General features: G+C 37.8%; 2 protein-coding genes across 2 annotated transcripts in view; both read right to left on the minus strand.

Moving 5' to 3' along the window:
* LOC122661271 (7-dehydrocholesterol reductase) overlaps nucleotides 1-19,336 on the minus strand; it is a 72,554-nt gene extending 53,218 nt beyond the window's left edge. Inside the window, exon 1 of the mRNA XM_043856617.1 lies at nucleotides 19,318-19,336. The gene's annotated coding sequence lies outside the window, so the exon portion shown is untranslated. The remainder of the gene's footprint in view (nucleotides 1-19,317) is intronic.
* Nucleotides 1,921-17,649, minus strand: LOC122661272. Its single transcript, XM_043856618.1, has 5 exons — nucleotides 17,498-17,649; nucleotides 13,904-14,121; nucleotides 11,945-12,169; nucleotides 11,516-11,661; nucleotides 1,921-2,194 (listed from the first exon to the last, which is right to left on the minus strand). Exons 1-5 carry the CDS (start codon nucleotides 17,576-17,578, stop codon nucleotides 2,007-2,009), a joined length of 858 nt encoding a protein of 285 aa, XP_043712553.1. The 5' UTR covers nucleotides 17,579-17,649; the 3' UTR covers nucleotides 1,921-2,006.
* Nucleotides 19,337-20,189: the final 853 nt, after the last annotated feature.

The raw sequence follows: 20,189 nt of genomic DNA on the forward strand, positions 1-20,189 counted from the left end.
CAAAAAAAGGGCTACGCACATATTGAATTTTTATTTATTTATTTTAATTTTTTAGCGATTTTTTCAATTTTGATCCAGATGGTGGAAATCCATCCTCTTGTCTTCTTTATACCATGTCTTAATGGGTTTTCTCAAATAAATGGGAAATGGGCTTTAGTAAAATCAAGAGTAATGGGCCATATAAAAGTTTAGTGGGGTATCTCCATTATTTGCGGAATGGGTTTATATTAATAGGTTTTATTAAAACTTTATTAATGGGCTCAACCTTAAGTTTTTTAAAACTAATTTGGACTTAAATTTCTTAAGTTTTTTTTTTTTTTAAATTAATTTGGGCTTGGCCTTTGGCATTATAAAAACAAATTTTTTAAAACCTTGCAATAGCAGTTTCTTTCATGGGTTTCAGCAACATAATATCAATGGCGAATTTCTTGTATGGTCCGGAGATGGTATTGGAGTTCTCATCGTTTATCTAGCTGAGATGGAGGCATCCCTTGTTGAAGAGACCATTTAATGCCAATGGGAATAATAGGCTCAGCTCTGATTTGTTTGGTTCCATCTGGGATTTTTTATCTACGTGATGCCGATTAATGTGAGTGAAATGGTTTATGTGGTGAGTTCTTCACTGACTCTTGCTGGGGATGTTGGGTATTTTCTCATGAGCTTTTGCAAGTGTACGAGGTGGAAGATGAAGCTAATGAGCAGATTGAAAGGACTAGTGAGGATGAGGGAACTGTTTTGGTCTCTTGGTAGAAGTAGAAATTCAATTAGAGACATATTAATGGTTTTTTTTTTCATGGAATCTGTGACATGGGGAACAGTACGTGTGAATTGATAATGGAATCACTGTCTTGTTTACAGGGACCGTTCTCTGCATGGGAGCGCAGGGGTAACCTTGCCTTTTTTTTTAATTTTTGGTAAGATTTAAAAAAAAAAACACTTGCCTTGATTGACCAGTAAAATGAACAGAACAAAATGACTATCAACGGCTGTCAAGTGCAAATGTTTATATTTGTTATCTGTGATGGTAGCTATATTGTTATGCTAATCACAGTTTTGGGGAAGCTTTTATATGTTTTGATTTTGTAGAGCTACTGTACCAAGGACTGTTACAAGGACAGGAGCGAGGGTTTGTAAATGTAGAAGCCTGCACGGATTGTCAAGTAGCTGTAAATTGGCTTATGCAGGTACAAGGAATGGCTTTGGGAGCATTTCTCATTACTCTGATATTTCATTTAGTTATGTGTATACAGTTAAAAAACTAGGCAGGTAATATCTGTTGCCCACAAATGGGCTTTAAAGGCTAGAGGGAAAAGGTTATGGTTCTGTTATAGATTATGTTCAGAACTTTTTACTTAATTAAGTTTATTTTTATTTTTCATCCAAAAACAAAATTAACAGAACAAACGAGACTGTAAGATGAACTTCAGTGAAGCCGGTTGACATGAAGTCCTTGAGTTAAATAACCAGGTACTCCCAAACCAAAACCAAGGAACCGAAGAACCACACTATTTATTTAGGTCCGGCACAACAGATGGAGGGTGCAATTCCTACAGCCCAACCACTACGAAATAAAATGCCAATTGGACATCCAAATCATTGAACAGGAAGAAGAGTTTCCATGTTATCAGGTATCAAATTGAGGCCTTAACTCAATTGAAAAACACACTTGTATTGCACACTTTCCCTTGTATTAGCAATGGTACAGAATTATCAAAAATTTTGTATTCTTCAGCATTTTTCTTGGCTCTATCATGACTCGCGCAAAGTCAGATTGAACCCAAAAGCAACACAGAAGAAGCGGATGAAGCCCACCTTTAACTAAAATTTGGGCTCCACCTGAACTGTCATGTGGCAGATATGACTGATACGAGACCTGCACCGGCAACACTAAAGAAAATTACCAAAAATCAAGGTGGGAAGACCAGAAGATGGTAGAAGAAAGGAGAACCATGATCAACAGAATAATTACAGAGTGTTTGTGTGAACCTTTCGGTGGCACAAATTAACTAATCAACATTATGAAATCCGGGAAGAAGGGAAGTGATAAATCCAACAACAATCATCTGGACCTCCTTCACAATACCCCACCAGTTGACACCTCCCCTTGCACCAGGTTCAACCTGGTTTTCGTTCTCGGCAGGCTGATTTGTGTCATCTGTAGGCCGATTATCATTCTCCACTCCAGGTTGCACATCTGAAATAGGAAATATTTAAGAACATTTTATCCAGAAAAAATTGTAGTCCTTCCAATACCAACCAATTTTAGAAATAAAATCACCAAATGACAATATCTTACTCATCCCAACCAATTAATCTTTTAGAAACAAAAACCCTTTTTACATGGCAATGTAGGTAGCTACACTGACATAGCTCTATCAATACGAATGGAAAATTAAGGCCCTACACAAGAAATGGGAACTCACAACTAAATCAGCATACAAGGTTTAAGGGATATAGGTATTCAAAATTGTCCAAGGTGTTTTAATTGGTCAAGGCTATTGATAAGTACACGGGAGAGAAAATAGGGAGAAACAAGAGTTAAAATAGGAAAAAATGGCCTTATAGATGAAGCATGTCGTCTTTGGCTTATTGGGAGGTAGCTGACCTCTTCTCAAGATAACCTCAAGAGAGATAAATTTGGAATTGTCATTCTATTCTCTCTTCTACTAACTCTTCTTAAATAAGAAGTACAAACCATCTAAATAACTCCATAACTCATGACCTACTAGTTATAGCTTACAATAACAAGTTACATAACTATCTCCACGACTAACATAACTACTAATCCATAAGAGAATAATAACTTCACGCTACTACTTATGCACGTTCACTGGCTAGGCACTTGGGCACGTAACAACTCCTTCCCTCTTAAGTTTTGGTTTTGTCCTCAAGAACGAGCTCTGGAAATTGACGGTGCCTTGCTTCAGTGTCTTCCCACGTGATCTCAGAGGGTGATAAGCCCTCTAGTGGATATTTCCACCAACCCAAAATTGCTTGCAGCCTTGGGTGAAGTACTGCATCTGGTTCTTGTATCGTTGACAAATCTCCATGTACTTGGCAATCTCTAACCCTTGGTTTGAGTAGTGACACATGGAAGACATAATGGATTTGGGAATCCGCCGGTAGGGCCATGCTTGGGCTCTGATACCAAATGATAAGTACACGAGAGAGAGAATAGGGAAATACAAGAGATAAAATAGGAAAAGTTGGCCTTACATACGAAGCCTGGCGTCTTTGGCTTATTAGGAGGTAGCAAACCTCTTCTCAAGATAACCTCAAGAGAGATAAATTTGGAATTTTCATTCTATCCTCTCTTCCGCTAACCTCCAAAATAAGAAGTACAACAACAACTAAGCCTTATCCCAACTAAATGGGGTCGACTACATGGATCCCAAAAGAAACGGAAATTAATAATATAAAAAAGGGAAGGAGCACACAACAATGATAAACTCTAGGGCATTGACCCAACTTAGCTACGAACTGCATCATAATTGCTCAAATGAGCCCCAAGCCTTGAGAAAGGAGTGATTTACAACAACAACATCACAACAACAAAGCCCAAACTAAATGGGGTCGACCACATGGATCTTCACTCTCCACTCAGCTCTATTTGAAGTCATACAAGGAGCAAGGCCTAAGCTAAGAATGTCTTTCTTCACCACTTCTCCTATGGTTATCTTAGGCCTGCCTCTAGCTCTTTTGGTTTCCTCAATTTGAATCAGGTCATTCCTTCGAACTGGGGCATCCGATGGCCTCTGTTGAATATGGCCATGCCACCTCAAACGACTCTCTCTAAGTTTATTGTGAATTTGTGAATCGAGGCAACTCCCAATCCAACTCCAATATGGTCATTCCTTACTTTGTCCTCCCTAGTTTTCCCGCACAGCCATCTCAACGTCCTCATCTCTGCAAATCTGCAATGCCAAGTTTATTTATATGACACTTCTTCACAGCCAACATTCCACACCTTACATCATAGTTGGTCGAATGATAGTCCTATAAAATTTTCATTTAAGCATTATAGGGTAACGCCGATCACACAGAACTCCAGATGCACTTCTACACTTCATCCACCGTATTTTAATCCTCTAAGCAACGTCGTCCTCTATGTTGCCCTCCTTATTTACGATTGATCTCAGATATCCAAAATACTCTCTTTGTGGGATCTCCCTCTCACCAATATTCACCGCCTCATTATCCATCCCAGTATTGCTAAAATTACACACCATATATTCAGTCTTAGTTTTACTTATCTTCAGGCATTCTGATTCCAAGGTTGATCTCCATAGTTCCACTTTGGTGTTAATCCCTACTTGAGTCTCATCCACCAAAACAATATCATCTGCAAAGATCATACACCAAGAAGCCTCATCTTGTATGCCTCTAGTTAAGTCGTCCATGATAAGCGCAAACAAATAAGGGCTTAAGACTGATCCTTGGTGTAACCCAATTGAAATTGGGAATTCACTACCTTGGCCCCCCGCCGTTCTAACGCTAGTCACTATATCAGCATACATATCTTTAATAAGAATTATAAACCATCTAAATAACTCCAATACCCACGACCTACTAGTTATAACTTACAGTAACAAATTATGTAACTATCTCCACTACTAACATAACTACTAACCCATAAGAGAATTATAACTTTACACAGCTACTTATGCAAGTTCTTTGACTAGGCACTTAAGCACATAACAACTATGGAACATTAAGGCCATTCCTCTGTTGACTTTGTTTCCTTCAAATGTTTGTGGAGGCCAATTCCGGTAAAAAAACATCGTTGCTAATTTTTCCCAAGGTATGTCCTCTTCTAGCCCAATCTATTATAGTGATGAGGAAAGTTTGTCCTCATTTTTCAAGGTACTAATAGAAGTTGTTTGCTAAAGTTTGTGATGCAAATACATCACCAAAACAGGCTTACTTTAATGGGAATAAGTCTAGGGTTGGTTATATACATGTTGGGCCTTTGATCCCATGGGTTTTCTATGTAATAAGCCACTTTTATGGGCCTAAAATATGGGTAATTAGGTTGCATACGGGATTCCTTACTTAGTTTTATTTTTATGTAATTAGTGGTCATGTGATCAGTGATCATGTGATTTGGTTAAGTGGTCATGTGACTTATTAAGTTGGGCTGAATTAGGACTCTATAAGTCTAGCCATGTTTTAAGTCTATTTTCTACAATATTTCAGTTTCCTAGTCAGTTTAGATTACCTAATAGGTTAAGGATTGGGTTAGGCCTTTCCTATTTAGCGTAGGAGTTTATTTTTGAGTCTTTTATATAAGGTTGTAAGGGGGGGGGGCAAGTATTGAACACAAATTTTGATATTAATGAAACACTTTTGGCTGCTATTCTTCTCCATTGAATATTTTGTCTTGTGTTTGATCAAGGCTGGTGGGATTGATGTTTGATCCAATCAACACCTTACAGTGTGAAGCCCGGATGGTTCATTCAAGCTCTCTCTGTTCTTTTGAAGAACTACTATCAAGTTCAATTCAGGTTTTGATTTTTATTAAAGATCTACAATCAAACAAGCTGCTGCCAAGGAAATTCTACAACAACAGTGAGTTTGAATCCCCATCCCATAGTTGTCAAGGCGGTAGAGGGGTGCCTATGCGCTTAGGCGACCAAGGCGCCCAAGTGTTATTATTATTATTTTTTTGTTTCCCTTCTTTTAATATGTTACAATATGTACCTTATATCATCAAAAATCAACATTAAGCCACATCAAGTCACAAAAAAATCAACATTAAGCAACATCAAGTAATCAAAAATCAATATTAAGCCACATAAAGTAATCAAAAATCAACATAGAATAGAAAAAAAGCAGAACTGAAGAAGTAAGCTATTGGAAGTTTGAAAAAATTAAAACATACATTAGGTTTATACTGTTCTTAGAAAATATGATCTTATCAATAAATAATTAAACTGTTCTCGATTTAGAGAAATGTTCTTGTTCTCTAAGAAGTTTGACTGATCAAATGATTTTATTTTTACATGAGACTATTTGTATTAGGTTGAAGACAAAACCAGTTTTCCAACCAATCCAAGATTGCTTAAATCTGATTTTTTTTATATTGAAGCAGTTGTGTTCTGGTCAAACCTTATTTGGTGTGAGCAAATGCTGTCGAAATCGCTCTAGATGAAATTGTTTTTTAGATATCAAAACAAATGAATATTTTACCGCACTTTAGGTTTTTAGCAATGTTTTACCGTATTAAGATTTATGGAATTTTTAGATTTGAGAAGAACCCCAGCATTAGAAAGTTCAAAATTTCACCTACCGCCAAAAATCCAGTTTTTGTTCTTGAACTGGAGAGTTAACTTTTTATCTTTTTGGAATTTGATTTTTTAACTATATTTATTGGATTCAAATAGGGGGTATTTGCTTATTTATGCCAAATATCATTTAAGTAAATGTTACATTTACTTAAATGATATTTGGCATAATTAAGTGCCAAAACCTAGGCCCCTAGAGATCCGCCTAGACGCCTAGGCGACACCTTGACAATTATGCCCCATCCCCAACAATTCTTCTTTTAATCCTCTCACAACCCAAACCCTAAATTCCCCGTTTGTTTTCAATTTTCCCAAGACTTAAATTCTGCCCAGACCTAACCAGCCATCAACACCCTCCCATATTTGGAACGAATTCTCCCCTCATCCATTGGGAAACTCAATCAAACAAGCTGCTGCCAAGGGAATTCTGCAACAACAGTGAGTTTGATTATATTTCTTCTTCTAATCCTCTAAACCACCAAACCCTAACATCCCCTCCATCTCTGAACATCATTCCCATAACCCAAATTCTAACCAACCAAACTAGCCATCAAAATGCCCCCATATTTGGATCTAATTTCCCTCTCACCCTCAGGAGAACTCGATCCGAACCCCTACCCTAATCTCCCATTCTAAACCCTAGATTCCACCATTATTCCCTTTTCAAAAACCCAAAACCCTAACCCTAGCCTTGCTGCCGATTCTAATTAAAAGGCCTAGACTTGTTCAAATCATAGTTGTCACGTCGTCACGGCGATCCAAGTCGGTGGAGGGGTGTCATGTCGATACATTGACATGTCGCCCGCCATGGCGATCATATCGACCATGTTTTATTTTTTATTTTCTCTATTTTTAATGTCATTTAGTATGCTATAATATATACCCTATAACATCAAAAATTAACATGGAAGTATACTACTAATCTACTATGGTTTAATTCATGAAAGTGTAATATCCATTAGTGTATATGAAATCATGGATTATCAAATAATTGATAGCAATAGTCTTGCTGATAATAAAGTTGAAAAATCATGAGAGTTGAGATAATGATTCATATGAAAGTGACTACAAAAGTAACAAAACAAAAAAACAATTACAAGAACGTAATTTATATTGAGTGAATAAACAATCCATCTAAATAAAAAAAAAATTGCTGATGTGAATATGTGATTGTGTATTAGTGTTTTCTGTTTGATTTTTTTTAATTTTTTTTTACGTAAAGTAAAAAGCATTAAAATAAAAAATGGTTTGAAAAAAAATTATTATTAAAAAATTAAGTTTTATAATTTGAAACAACCATGTCGCCCGATATGGCCATATGTTGTGGTATGGCGTCCATGGCGGCGCCATGGCGACGACATGGAGGCCATATCGGTCGATATTCTTACATCATCCATATCGGTGGTCGATATGCCCACTTCTCCAGCGATATGACGCCATGGCGGCTATGGCAACGCCATGGCGGCTATGGCGACGCCATGACAACTATGGTTAAAATTTAACGTAACCTTCACTGATGGACTCCCCTACATCAACTTGACCTAACCCTACCATCAAACCCTAGGTCCCATCAAACCCTAACCCTAAGTTCACAATTTTCACCTATTTAGACCTAACCGAACTACATGTTCAGTTCAGATCCTGGTTTATTGGCTTCTAATTGGTCTCCTGCCAATTTAGAACTACATTAGTTTGTTGGGCTATATTTAAGAGGCCAAAGATAATTTTGTTTCTAATGGTAAAATCTCTTACCCAAATTCTATTTTGAAGAAAGCTAAGGCTATGACCATCCCTCCTTGTGAAGAAAGTAAACAATATGACTTCTCCTCCTAGAGTTTCCCCTAGTGTCAACCATGGAATGCCAATTATCATATTCTGTTTTTTAAGATGGTTCTTTCTCAGTAGACAAAGGTGGTGCTCATGGTGATGCAAATAAATTATAGATGTGGATTTATTTTCATTGAAATAAGCCTTGGGTTGGGTTATTTATGTGTTGGGCCTTTAGTCTAATGGGTTTTTTTTAATAGGTCACTTTAATGAGCCTAAAATATGGGTAGAAACTAGTAAAACGGGATCATAGTTGTCAAGGCGCCTAGACGACCAAAACATTGGAGGGCCACCTAAGCGCTTAGGCAACAAGGCGCCCTAGTATTACAGCAACAACATTCCAGCAACAATATTACAACCACAATACAGATTGAATCTATGCATCGAGTTGCCATTGCATTTAGCAACATCATTAAAGCAATAGCAGAGATGCGTCTGGAATGCTGTGTGACCGACGTATTCCTTTAAAGCTTAAAGGAAAGTTCTATAGAGCTGTGGTACGACCGGCTATGATGTATGGGGCAGAATGTTGGGCAGTTAAGAAGTGTCATATTGATAAGTTTTGTGTAGCAGAGATGAGGATGTTAAGATGGATGTGTGGTAAAACAAGGAAGGATAAAGTACGGAACGAACGTATTAGAGCGGATGTGGGAGTCGCCCCGATTAGTGACAAGCTCTGAGAGAGTCGCTTAAGGTGGTTTGATCATATTCAACGGAGGTCTAGGGATGCCCCAGTAAGGAGGAGTGATATGATCCGATTGAAGGAGCTAAAAGAGCTAGGGGCAGGCCTAAAAAGACCATAGGAGAAGTGGTGAGGAAGGACATGCATAGCCTAGGTCTTGTACCTAGTATGACTTCGGATAGGGCCTATTGGAGGGCAAGGATCCAGATAGCAGACCCCATTTAGCCGAGATTCTCCTGTCATGCTGGGTTGGGCTTCTTTCCTCTTACTATCTTTCATCTTTCGCTTGTCATTTTCCACTTTCCATTTTGTATCCAGTGTCATATTGCATCTTTCCTCAGTTTCCATTTCTTCTTTCACATTGCATCCCCTGTTAGAACTTAGGTTATAGGGAGATACCGTCTGTGATCCATGGATCTCCGATCGGGAAACCGTATCCAAGCTCCGTGGCTAGTCTGCGCTCTTTGGACTTTTCAAACTTAGCGAACTGAAACATCTGAGTAGCTAAAGGAAGGGAAATCAACCGAGACCCGTTAGTAGCGGTGAGAGAGAGCGGATTGGGGGTTTTCAGAGAAAAAAAAGACGAAGCTTTGTTCCGAAGCAAGCGAAGTTTTTCTTTTGTTGTGTTTGGATCCATGTAGCCGACCCCATTAAGTTGGGATAAGACTAAGTTTTTTGTTGTTGTTGTTTTATTAAAGCAATAGCATTAGCCGACCTCATTACGTTGGGATAAGGCTGAGTTTGTTGTTGTATTAAAACAACAGCATTACAACAGCAGCATTACTGATTGAATCTATGCACTAATTTGCCATTACATCTAACAACATCATTACAGCATTAAAACAATAGCAATATGGCAAATCAATGAATATATCCTACTATTAGCAACAACATTACAACAACAGAAAACCCAATAAATATATGCTACTATTATCACTAATAACACTATAACAATAACAATAAAGTAAACTCTACCGGTGCACAAACCATACCGGAGGTGGAATTCACGAAGAGATGGGAGAAATAGGGTTTCAGGGAGGAGATGGCAGAGAGGGAGAGAGGTTTCAAGGAGGAGATGAGAGAGGGTTTTGGGGTTTCAGGGAGGAGTTTGGAGAAAGAGAAAAAAGAAAAAAAACGAAAAAGAGAAAGAGGAAGACAGCAGGAGCATAGATGGAGTAAAAGGGGGAGGAAAAAAGGGAACAAAAAAAAAATCAGAAGAGAAGGAAAAAAAAATAACAGAAACCGAAATCAGAAGGGAAGAAGAAGTCGCCTCTCGCTGAAGTTGTTGCCCACCAAAGAGAGGAACCGCAGAGGCTTTGGGATTAGGAGTTAGGTTTGAAGTCAAGACTCTGATCAGCGCCTTCTCTCTATTCTTTTCGGTTTTTTTAACATACTAGGATTCAGTGTATTGTGTTGTATCATATAATGATATATGTAAATGCGTGAATTAGAAAAAGAATACAAGTCGTTTTTTACAATGCCCAAACTAAAAGTGTTTGAATGCCTTGCATTTTCAAAACTGACTGGACGCCAAGGCAACACCTTGAAAACTATGTACAGGATTTACTTTCTTAGTTTAGTTTGGGTTGTTTTATTTCATTATTTTATTATTTATCTTTTTACTTGTAAGGTTGGATAGAGTCCTGTCTGATTAGAATTCCTATTCCTACATTGCGTACAGTTTTTATCTAGTAGTATAGCTATTCTATCTATTTAGCTAAGATAGAGTTTTATTCTTGTGGGGAACTAATTTCATCTTTAGTGGAATACTGGAATAGTGTTTCCTATGTTTACTCTACTTTGCTTTCTTATTTGTAAGAACACTTTCAGTTTCTATATAAGCATTGTAAGGCTTCATAGGCCCCACAGTTTTGATTATTGAATAAGATTGGCTTTGCCTTCTAATTCTATGAAATTTATATTAGTATTGTGAGATGCAATGCAACCCTTGGTGAAATGCTAAGGGTGAGATGCTGGGTCCAGATCATTCTATCCTTCTTCCATTCTTCTTCTTCATTATCAATCCAGAAAATCAAGTTATTAAACAGAATTCTTTCTCGGTTTATATGTATACCATACTTGTTTGAATCTGAGTTTTCTTCTCCATTAATATACATAGATTTCAGTGGTCAAGGCTTTTCAATTTACAAATTTGAATGATTTAGATTGATATATTAAGAACATTATGGGGGATCGTTGGGATTTAAGTCAAAGGTTACATATATGGATATTATTTGGGCTATTAGAGACAGAGTTCAGGTTGCCCACAAGTTAGCTAGTGTTGTTGCTTCTAGGGGTTTTATGGTTTTACTAGGTGATATGTATCCCCCATGGCTTATTGCTGCAACTCGCACTTTGTTTTCTTCTTCTAGTTGGTGTTAATTTCTGTTTCTTCCACTAAAATAAAATAACTATAATGACAAATGAAAGAAAATGGAAACGAACGGAACTCAAGAATTGTTTAAGGGCCAGAAAATGTCAGACTAGGGACTTCAAGTAGCAGGACATATATGTCCATTCAAGTATCAACTTATACATGCATCTATGGTTTAAAACATCATATTTACTTGCACTTGTATATCCTGATACTTCCATTGAGCATCAAGCATGAAATATGTCAATGCATGTAGCTTGTAAGCATGCTTACATAGGAAAACATGAACATATAGGGAGAGCTTACCATGAAAAAATGAATAGGTAGGAAGAATTGAAAAAAAGTTACCTTCGCGAGCAGCATTCTCATCCTCCTGCCTAGCAGCAGGGGCATTCTCAGCCCTGAGAACAGCTCGTGGTTGTGGAGGCGCACCTGCCCTCTGCATGCCTTGTGAAAGCCACCGAATTATTGGCGTGAGAGCTCCAGTCTGATATCTGCAATATGAGCACAATGTGCATAAATACACAAATGATATTTATATGGAAACTGTAAGAGGATTTCATTTGATTTCTCAGGTCCCTCCCCCACCCCCACCCATCTCAATTTAAGAGCAACTATTCTCACTCGTATATGTCAATATACAATGGGATGGAGGTCTCTTCCTCGAAAGCAACGCCCACATGATTAATCTAGTTAATCTTATGCCAGATGGAGATCAATAAGCACCACATAGTCCCTCCAAAATGAAGAAAATACATAACAAGTTCAGCTACTTACAAATAAACTAGTGAGGCAAAGAACACAAGAAGAATGAGTCTATGTCTCGATCCATCTTGATTGAAAACAAAAATTACAGCTGCCAGCTTCAGTATGAGCAACAAGTCAAGCTGAATTGCAAAGTGAAATCTCCTGACAACAATTTGTCTTTGTGGGGGATGCTGTGGACGTCCCTCCTGTCCATGCTCCTCAACAATTGCTGCACCCTCAGGAGGACTAGTCCTTCTGAAGAACAAATAAAAACACACAAAAGAAACAAATTTACAATCACTGACAGAAGTGTGTTCTTAGCTTAATGTATATACTGAGACAACCAAAGGGAATATCATCAAACAAAAACCACATATTTCAATGACGGTATCTATTGGAAGGGGTGCCTCACAAAACTACCTACAGAGCACTTACATGATAAATAGTGAGATTTTTTACCTTTTCTTTTCCCCCAAACTGGTTCTTCTGGTTAAATAAATAGCAGAGTAAAGCTAACTTCCAGAGAAGGTAGCACACACAACCCAAGAGTCCCATTCATAGCTTATCTATGCCTATTAGATACTGAATCCCAATTCAAGTCCATTTTAATCACAAAACAAAAGAAAGAGCAGTCTGCAAGCAGAGATAATGACCAATGCAATCAAGAATCTTCTCATTTTAGACAAGGTTTAAGTATTGTATTACTCAGAGCATAGTTGTCAAGGTGTCGCCTAACCACCACCTAGGCTTCCAAGCTCTTTCTTAGGTCCAAGGCAACAGCACGCCTTGTTGACACTTCACGGCTTTACCTTGATTCATGTTTATTGCTTTGTTTTTTGATGAATATGCTTATATTATATCCTATGCTTTGTTTTCTCGTACTAGCATAATTATATCATATTGCATTGATATGGCATTTATATTGGATATAAACATAGGGGAAGGGATTCGTGCACGGGAGATTCTCTCCCATCATCCCTAAAATAGGGGGTTGGGGTATTTTGAAGGTGGATTTTGTCCCCATCCAATGGTTTGTGGCGACCGTGCACCATGCACGGCCATGCATAAAACCTTTTGCTTAAACATAATTATTTCTATATTTCACATAGTCATACATTGCATGCCAAGGGTGCCTATGCTGGCGCCTGGTCACCTAGGTGTCCCTTCAAAGCCTTGGGTAACCTAGTCGTGGTGACAACTATGACTCAGAGTATCAGCAGCATAAGTATCAGGGATACAGAGGGATACACTAGAACTTGTCACCGATTGAAGACACAATCGAAAAAATAATAGATAACAAGAAATTAGATACAGATAATGCAACTTGGACTTTATCCACCTTCTAATGATTTCAAGTAGGGATTTGTAACGTTAGAAAATGATCATAACTAGTTGTCAAAAAATCGATGCTCCATTGTATTTTCTTGGACAGAAACAATAACTTCCCATATTTAATGTAGCAACCTTCAACTAAACCACAGTAGCTTGGTCATTTTTCACTGAAAACAAAATGAAAGAAAAACTCAAAAAAAAAAAAAAAAAAAAAGAGTTAAAAAGAAAAAAGGAATGTATGAAAAAATTATAATAATACGTGCTTTAAGCCCTTTCACTTAGATAAATCGTTTGAAATGCAACATAAAGGTGTATCAGCAGGCTAAAAACAATTAAACAGTGCAGATTGCACCATAATAGAGGATATACATGGAAGACTTTAAAACAAGATTTTTGCAAAATGTATTGCAGAGTTGAACACCACAAAAATATATTCCAGCAAAGAATCCTTATGGCTTGATTATGTAAAACAAGAATTCACTGCAAATCTGAGTGGAAAGAAAAGACAAGACATCTGTTGCTAATGCCATCTAATGTCGTTCAATGCATCACATGATTTGCATCAGATTCATAAACAGCACAACGAACTCAGATCCAAAAAGACATACACCGAAGGCTAAATGCTAAATTATCACTCAACCAGAAAGTCACACTCACGTTGGAATACTGTAGGTGAGGGGAATAAGGGTGTTTGTAGAAAGTCCAGCCATAGGCCCCATGTATTGAAGAACAGGAACTGCATAAATGCCAGCACCATGGTTATTCTGTTCCTGGTTCTGCAGAGGGGTTAATCCTGGAACAAGTGCAGGGTACATGATAGGATACATCGGAATGTCACCATTGGGTGAGGCCAGGAATCCAGGAAACGCTGGCACCTGAAATAAAAGATATACCAAGAAAGTATAGGTTAAAGCAAAATGTAAAAAAGTCATCTTGTTAAAAAGAAAATGAGAAGCATCATCAAATTCAACCTTAAAGGGCCACAATGATTGATAATTTGGGTATGGAAGAAAATGCTATATTTACTTACAGATTTCCACCAATAGATGTCATCCAAAAGAAAGAAGGTTGCAACATGCACGTATAGACAATAACAAAGCCCTAATTGAACTTGTGTAATGCAAACAAAAAGCACATGGATGCATGTCCACTCCAGACACTGTTATATCTTACTGCAGGGTTCTTTTAAATATTTTTTCACTCTATCAGACTGCTCATTCTGTAAAAAAAAAATATTAAATAAATAAATACAGCAGATATTTCTGATATATGCGAAGATAGATGCAAGGGATTTCTGAATCAACAGAAACTTGTGTGTTCATCACCTTCATGGACTGTGTGGATGATGAACAGTTTAGGCTGTAGAAATACTTTGTGCACATATTGTCTCTCAACCACTCTTTTCATGCCATTCCACATAAATTGATTGATCAAAATCGCTATCAAATACAATGAATAGACAAAACTGGCCAATATAGATAGAAAGCAGGCCATCATCTCTCTAGAATGGTTTAAGGAAACAGTGCGTAATTACTTAGAGGAAGTCTGCTTCCTCTCTTTCCATTACAATTGACTTAACCTTCAAGGATAAAAAATAAAAATAAAAATAAATATAAATAGTTTCTGACCTCTAGAATGGTGATGCTCCTCATCAAACCTCCATAGACTGCATACACATGCCCACACCTAGAATCATGTCATAAGATGTTCCTAAGTATGGTAATTTGTATACAGTCCATGACAAATATGGCTCAGCCCATACCTGAAAGGTTGTAATTCTGGTGAATAACAACACAACAATGTGGAACAGAGTGACCAGCATTCTTTTACTTTAGGCCACAAAAATCAAAGCCCAACAGGTTCCTAATTAGGCCAAGCAGGTTTGGAGTAATCTACTGAATTAATTGATAAGAAAAAGGTTTCCTCGGATGATTTTGAGGCTGCAGTTCAATAAGATGGAGCCCCTCATGAAACATAACCACATAATGCATGGAACTTCCTTGCAAACTAACTTGTGGAGAAAATGGATTTTAAGTACAAAGCGATAGTGTTAGTGGGAAGAATATCCCAGTAATTATAATACCTTGTATACTATCATAGAAAATGCGTAAAGGAGATATAGTGACATAATAGATGAATGCAAATAAGTAACTAGAGCTTTACACTTTCTAGGACAGATATACCAGCAATGCTATACAGGGCTAAATTTTTGGTGATGAAGAAACAATAAATAGGCAACATAAGTGCAGCTCAGATGAGATTGAGATGGATAAGTGGAAAAAGTAGAGAAGATAAAATAAGAAAGGGAAAAAATCTGGGTGATATAGGAGTTGAGGTATAAGTTAACAGTGAGGCGTTTTAAGTGGCATGGGCACACTTGAGTGGAACGAAAAGGAGTGCTATGGAGCAGATTAGAGCAGTTAGAAGACCAAGGGGTAGACCAAACTTGGGAAGAAGTGAGAAAAGATATGAATAGCATCAGGTTGGCAACTACCATAGATCTAAACAAAAGTGGAAGTCAAAATAGGATCTATGTCACCAAATGCATTTAGTTGCCAAATGGCATAGCTGAAATGAGTAGAATTGAGTATCTTTCCCTTCAATCCAATATTCAAGGCACAGCACCTAAGGGACAACAAATTAAACTTAATCTTTATGGATGTTTACTTTGTAATCCATTTGATACTAAGGCTGCATTTGTTTTGCCATAAATATTTTACGGGATTTTTTTGATTAATGCAAAATTGTAAAAGGATTAGAAAGGGAGGAAGTATTTTACTGAAATGCAATACAAACCACATCCATTTCAAGATTCAGCATTTTTTTTTCCCAAAAATATTGATGGTATTTTGATCATTGATAGTCTCGGTAACCATGGAGGACTCCACCCTGATCATATGGCTGGATTCTTTCCCTTAATCATGTTCAAGAGTGCTTATTGGTCTACAACCAAAACAAATGTCAAATGGTGGAAAATAAAAAGTAAATTTATAAATAATAATTATTTTGCCTGAAATACAGGCAGCCTAAATGATGACAAGTGTCCATGTCTTCTAAGCCCTATAGAGGTGGGCAAATGAAATAAATCCAAATCCCTTTCCCTTCTTCAAGGTCTTAAAACCTGTAACGTCATTTTCCTTCATGATTTGTCAGTCTATTACGTTGAACTGTTGAAGTCTGCATGGGTGCCAAGAAGCCCTATAAATGTGGTTGCCTCTCATCCACAAAGACTTCAAAGCGATAATACAATCAAACAGTGGGTCAGCCTCCTAAGTGTTAGCCTCTTTAGGACAATGCTTGCATAAAATGTATCTACACTTGGAAGATTAGCATGACTACTGTGTCATCTTGAGCAAGAGAATGCATTTTTCCCCCTTTCAATGGTTATTTATAATGTCATCATAATTACCGGTTAGGTAAAAAGTGAATCTAAGGGTAGGGCTTTAAAAATTGTCCTCCTACAAAAACCTACAGACCTGGAGCTGTGGAAAAGAAAAAGTGACCCAACTTTACAAAGAGAACCGAACATAAAATCAGGTTGGACATGTAAAACCATATAATGAAGACCCAATCAAGGCTCAATGCCAGTCTGAAAAGACCTATGGTGTTACCCCCAAAAATTGTTTAGTCACTAACATTGCAACCTAATTTTTTTCCTTTCTTTTTAATCATATCACATGAATGTCCTACTTCCAAGTTCCATCATCAGCTTCATTGAGTAGCAGAATCTATTAATTCACAACTGGACGAACTATAAGAACCTTCCATGCGGTCGGTAGTCCCAAACTCTGGGTTCCATTCCTTGCTCCCCAAAATCGATCGTGAGAACAAAATGAAAAAGACAATTTCTTTCGCATGGCAAAAAACATGATAGAATTCACCTTCAAAATCACAACTCACCCATTGGCAAAAGCTGCGGCGAAATTCTATAAAGACTCAAAAGTTACCATGACGACATTAGGATTTAAGAGTCCTAGGGTTTTTATTCAATGACAAAAGACCAAAAGAAAAATACGTATAGAATCTCAGCTTCAGCTCGAACGTCTAATCGTGATTTTCTAGCCATTAGTTTTGCAACATAATGAGAAATAGAATCAAATAAAACTACCAGAATTGAACGAGATGAACTCGAAACCCTAGATCAAGATCTATTCAGGACAAAATTTCGGGGTTGGGGAGGGAAGACGAACTGAACCAAATTGAGATTCAAAAAATTTCGATCCAAAAGATCCTAAATTGAAGGTTACCCACCTGAGGTTGCTTTAGCTTTTCTTCAGATGAGTTGGGTACGACCGAAGGCTTTGGTTGGTTAACACCATTTTCTTCCGCCATTAGAGCTCTCTCGGGATCGAATTCGGATTCTCGCTGCGGTGACAAAATAGGGGAGTCTCTACGAGTCCAGTATTAAAACTGGGCAGAATGTCGGAAAATTATTGCCCCCAGTACTGGGGGAGGTGCTGTGCGGATCGTGCGGCGAAGCACTGCTCATGTGTGTACAGTGGATCCCACCGTGCACACATGGGTGATGCTGCGCTACACGATGCGCACAGCACCCTCCCAGTACTGGGAGCGATAAGGACCCAGAATGTCTACTATGGTGTAAGCAACCAATTGGTAGATGTCACGTGGATAAGTTTGACACGTCATAACGAAGCACTTAATTTCTGCCAGCTGTGCATATGTATATTGGGTAAAATAAAGTCCATGGTAACTTTTCTTTGGTAAATTTCATTAAAATTTTTTTTTCTTTGGTAAACACAGTCCATGGTAATTGATTAGGATAGAAAACCAGTCACGTGTCTCATGTGAGGAGAATCCAAACTTTTGATTTTTTAAGAAGAGGAATCCATATCAGCCATTAGATGGGTCCAACTGAATTGAAACTCAGATTGCATTTTTGAAGAAAAAAGTTTAGGTAAAATCCAGTAACAATTGGTCAAACTTGTGACTACTAATTGCATCGGTGGTCAATTACCCGAAGAAACAAAAAAAACATCAATCGTCCACAACTCCACAATCCATCTGAATTTTTATCCTCTCAATTACATTGTCCATACTTGACCTCAAGTACATCTAACAGAGGAGGCTGAAATGACTATCCTACCCGCTACCCGAACACACTGTCCGAGGTAGGGTCCACATAGGGTCCACCTCTCTCTATTAGATGTACTTGAGGTCAAGTACGGGTAGTGTAATTGAGAGGATAAAGATCCCAATCATGTTGGGTTAATTTTGTCACAACCTCATAACGTCATAGTTAGACATTGCTGGGACTGCATAAGGTAAACAATTCTTTAACATTATTAAAAATTCATTACCGTAATTTAAGGGTGTCAAAATGGAATCGAAATCGATTGTCAAAATTGGAATCGACCGTTTATGATCGAACCGAACTGCTCCGTATAAAACCGATGCAATTCGGATTTCATAGGTTCTATTATCGGTTTGATTTGAAATCGGAAAACCATAGGTTAACTGAGTAGAAAACTGAGATTAGGAATATTCTGGTTTGTTTAAGAATGGGGTTAAGCATTCTAAAATAGGACTCCTTACTAAGATTTTTTTGAATTTCAGTTTTAACTCCAAATTCATGAAGAGACAGAAGGTTTTAGTATGAGTATGTCTTAGTAAACTTTGTTAATGAATTGAGTGGGGTATGGATTGGTGATATCCTCAGATTGGTTTCCTTGCGGTACTTTGCGGCCTTAATCACTAAAAATTATCATTGCAAGTAGCATGTCTAAGTGAACTTTGCCTAGAGTTTGATGTGTATAAACAATATAATTTCTCCCACATACCAAGAATATGGAAAATAAAATTAAAGGGTACAAAAGTGAAACCGAAATTACAAATCGCATGTAAACCGGATAACAAAAACCGAATAGAAACCGCTAAAACCGCACCTCATATAAAACGATTCCGATTTTGGGTGATTCTTATCCGGTTCAAAGGCTTACCTTTTCGAACCAAAAACTCTTCTTTAAACTTGCTTTTAGGCCTATGTGAATTCAAGGCACGTTCCTTTCAATCATGCAACGATCCTAGGTCTTAGAAACTCTCTTTTCTTTCTTCTCTCTCTCTCTCTCTCTCTCTCTCTCAAGAATGACCTAAAATGAGCCAGAAACGAACTTAAAAGGGTTGTCCCCACCAACTGCCTTTAAGTCACTCTGACGAATGCTGGTTGATTGAATGGTGAGCATCCGTCACAATCCGGTCAACTGTTGGCTTTGATGGTATCAACTGTCAAGCTACTGGAAGCTATGCTTTGCACAGGTTTTTCACAATCTGTCAGCACTAAAACACTCATAACTTTCTCATCCTTACTTCATTTGACCTGATTCTTTTTCGGTAAAATAGATAATTAGATTATCTACGTTCTTCATCTTTTAGGATTCCAAAAATTTTGACTCGAACCTCTAAAAGCTATGTGAAGTCAACCCTTCACCTAAAACTGTATAAATTCTATTGTTTTCTCTTTGTTGTGGAACACCAGTGGGGTCTAAGGATTCGTGCCCATCACTCCACAACGCATAGGGAATTGGTTAGCTCCTCAATGGAAGAAGGAGTCTAATGTCAAATAACGGGGGATGAGATTCCATTTGGTTTAGCCCTGTGAAGGGCTATGAGATTCCATTTGGTTTGGTCAGATATTTGGGGTATGTGGTCAGGTTATGAAAGTGAGAAGGTGTTAGGCACGCACCTCGCCCAGTTAAACCGGTCTTTCTATTAGATGCTTGTTTTCGAATATTCTCCCTTTATGAATGTCTTATACCTGTGGTGGTCAATCTTTTGCCCATAAAAAAAAAAGGTAATTGCTTTTCCTATGAAGCTAAATGGGAAGGTCATCCAGACCTTCCAAATGTGATTTCTAGTTCTTGGGTCTCCCACTTTCAAGGCTCCCCCTTCCTTCCTCTTATCCAAGAAATTGTTAGAGTGTCAATTT

The sequence above is a fragment of the Telopea speciosissima genome, chromosome 5 (genome assembly GCF_018873765.1).
Source record: "Telopea speciosissima isolate NSW1024214 ecotype Mountain lineage chromosome 5, Tspe_v1, whole genome shotgun sequence".
Classification (NCBI taxonomy): domain Eukaryota; kingdom Viridiplantae; phylum Streptophyta; class Magnoliopsida; order Proteales; family Proteaceae; genus Telopea; species Telopea speciosissima.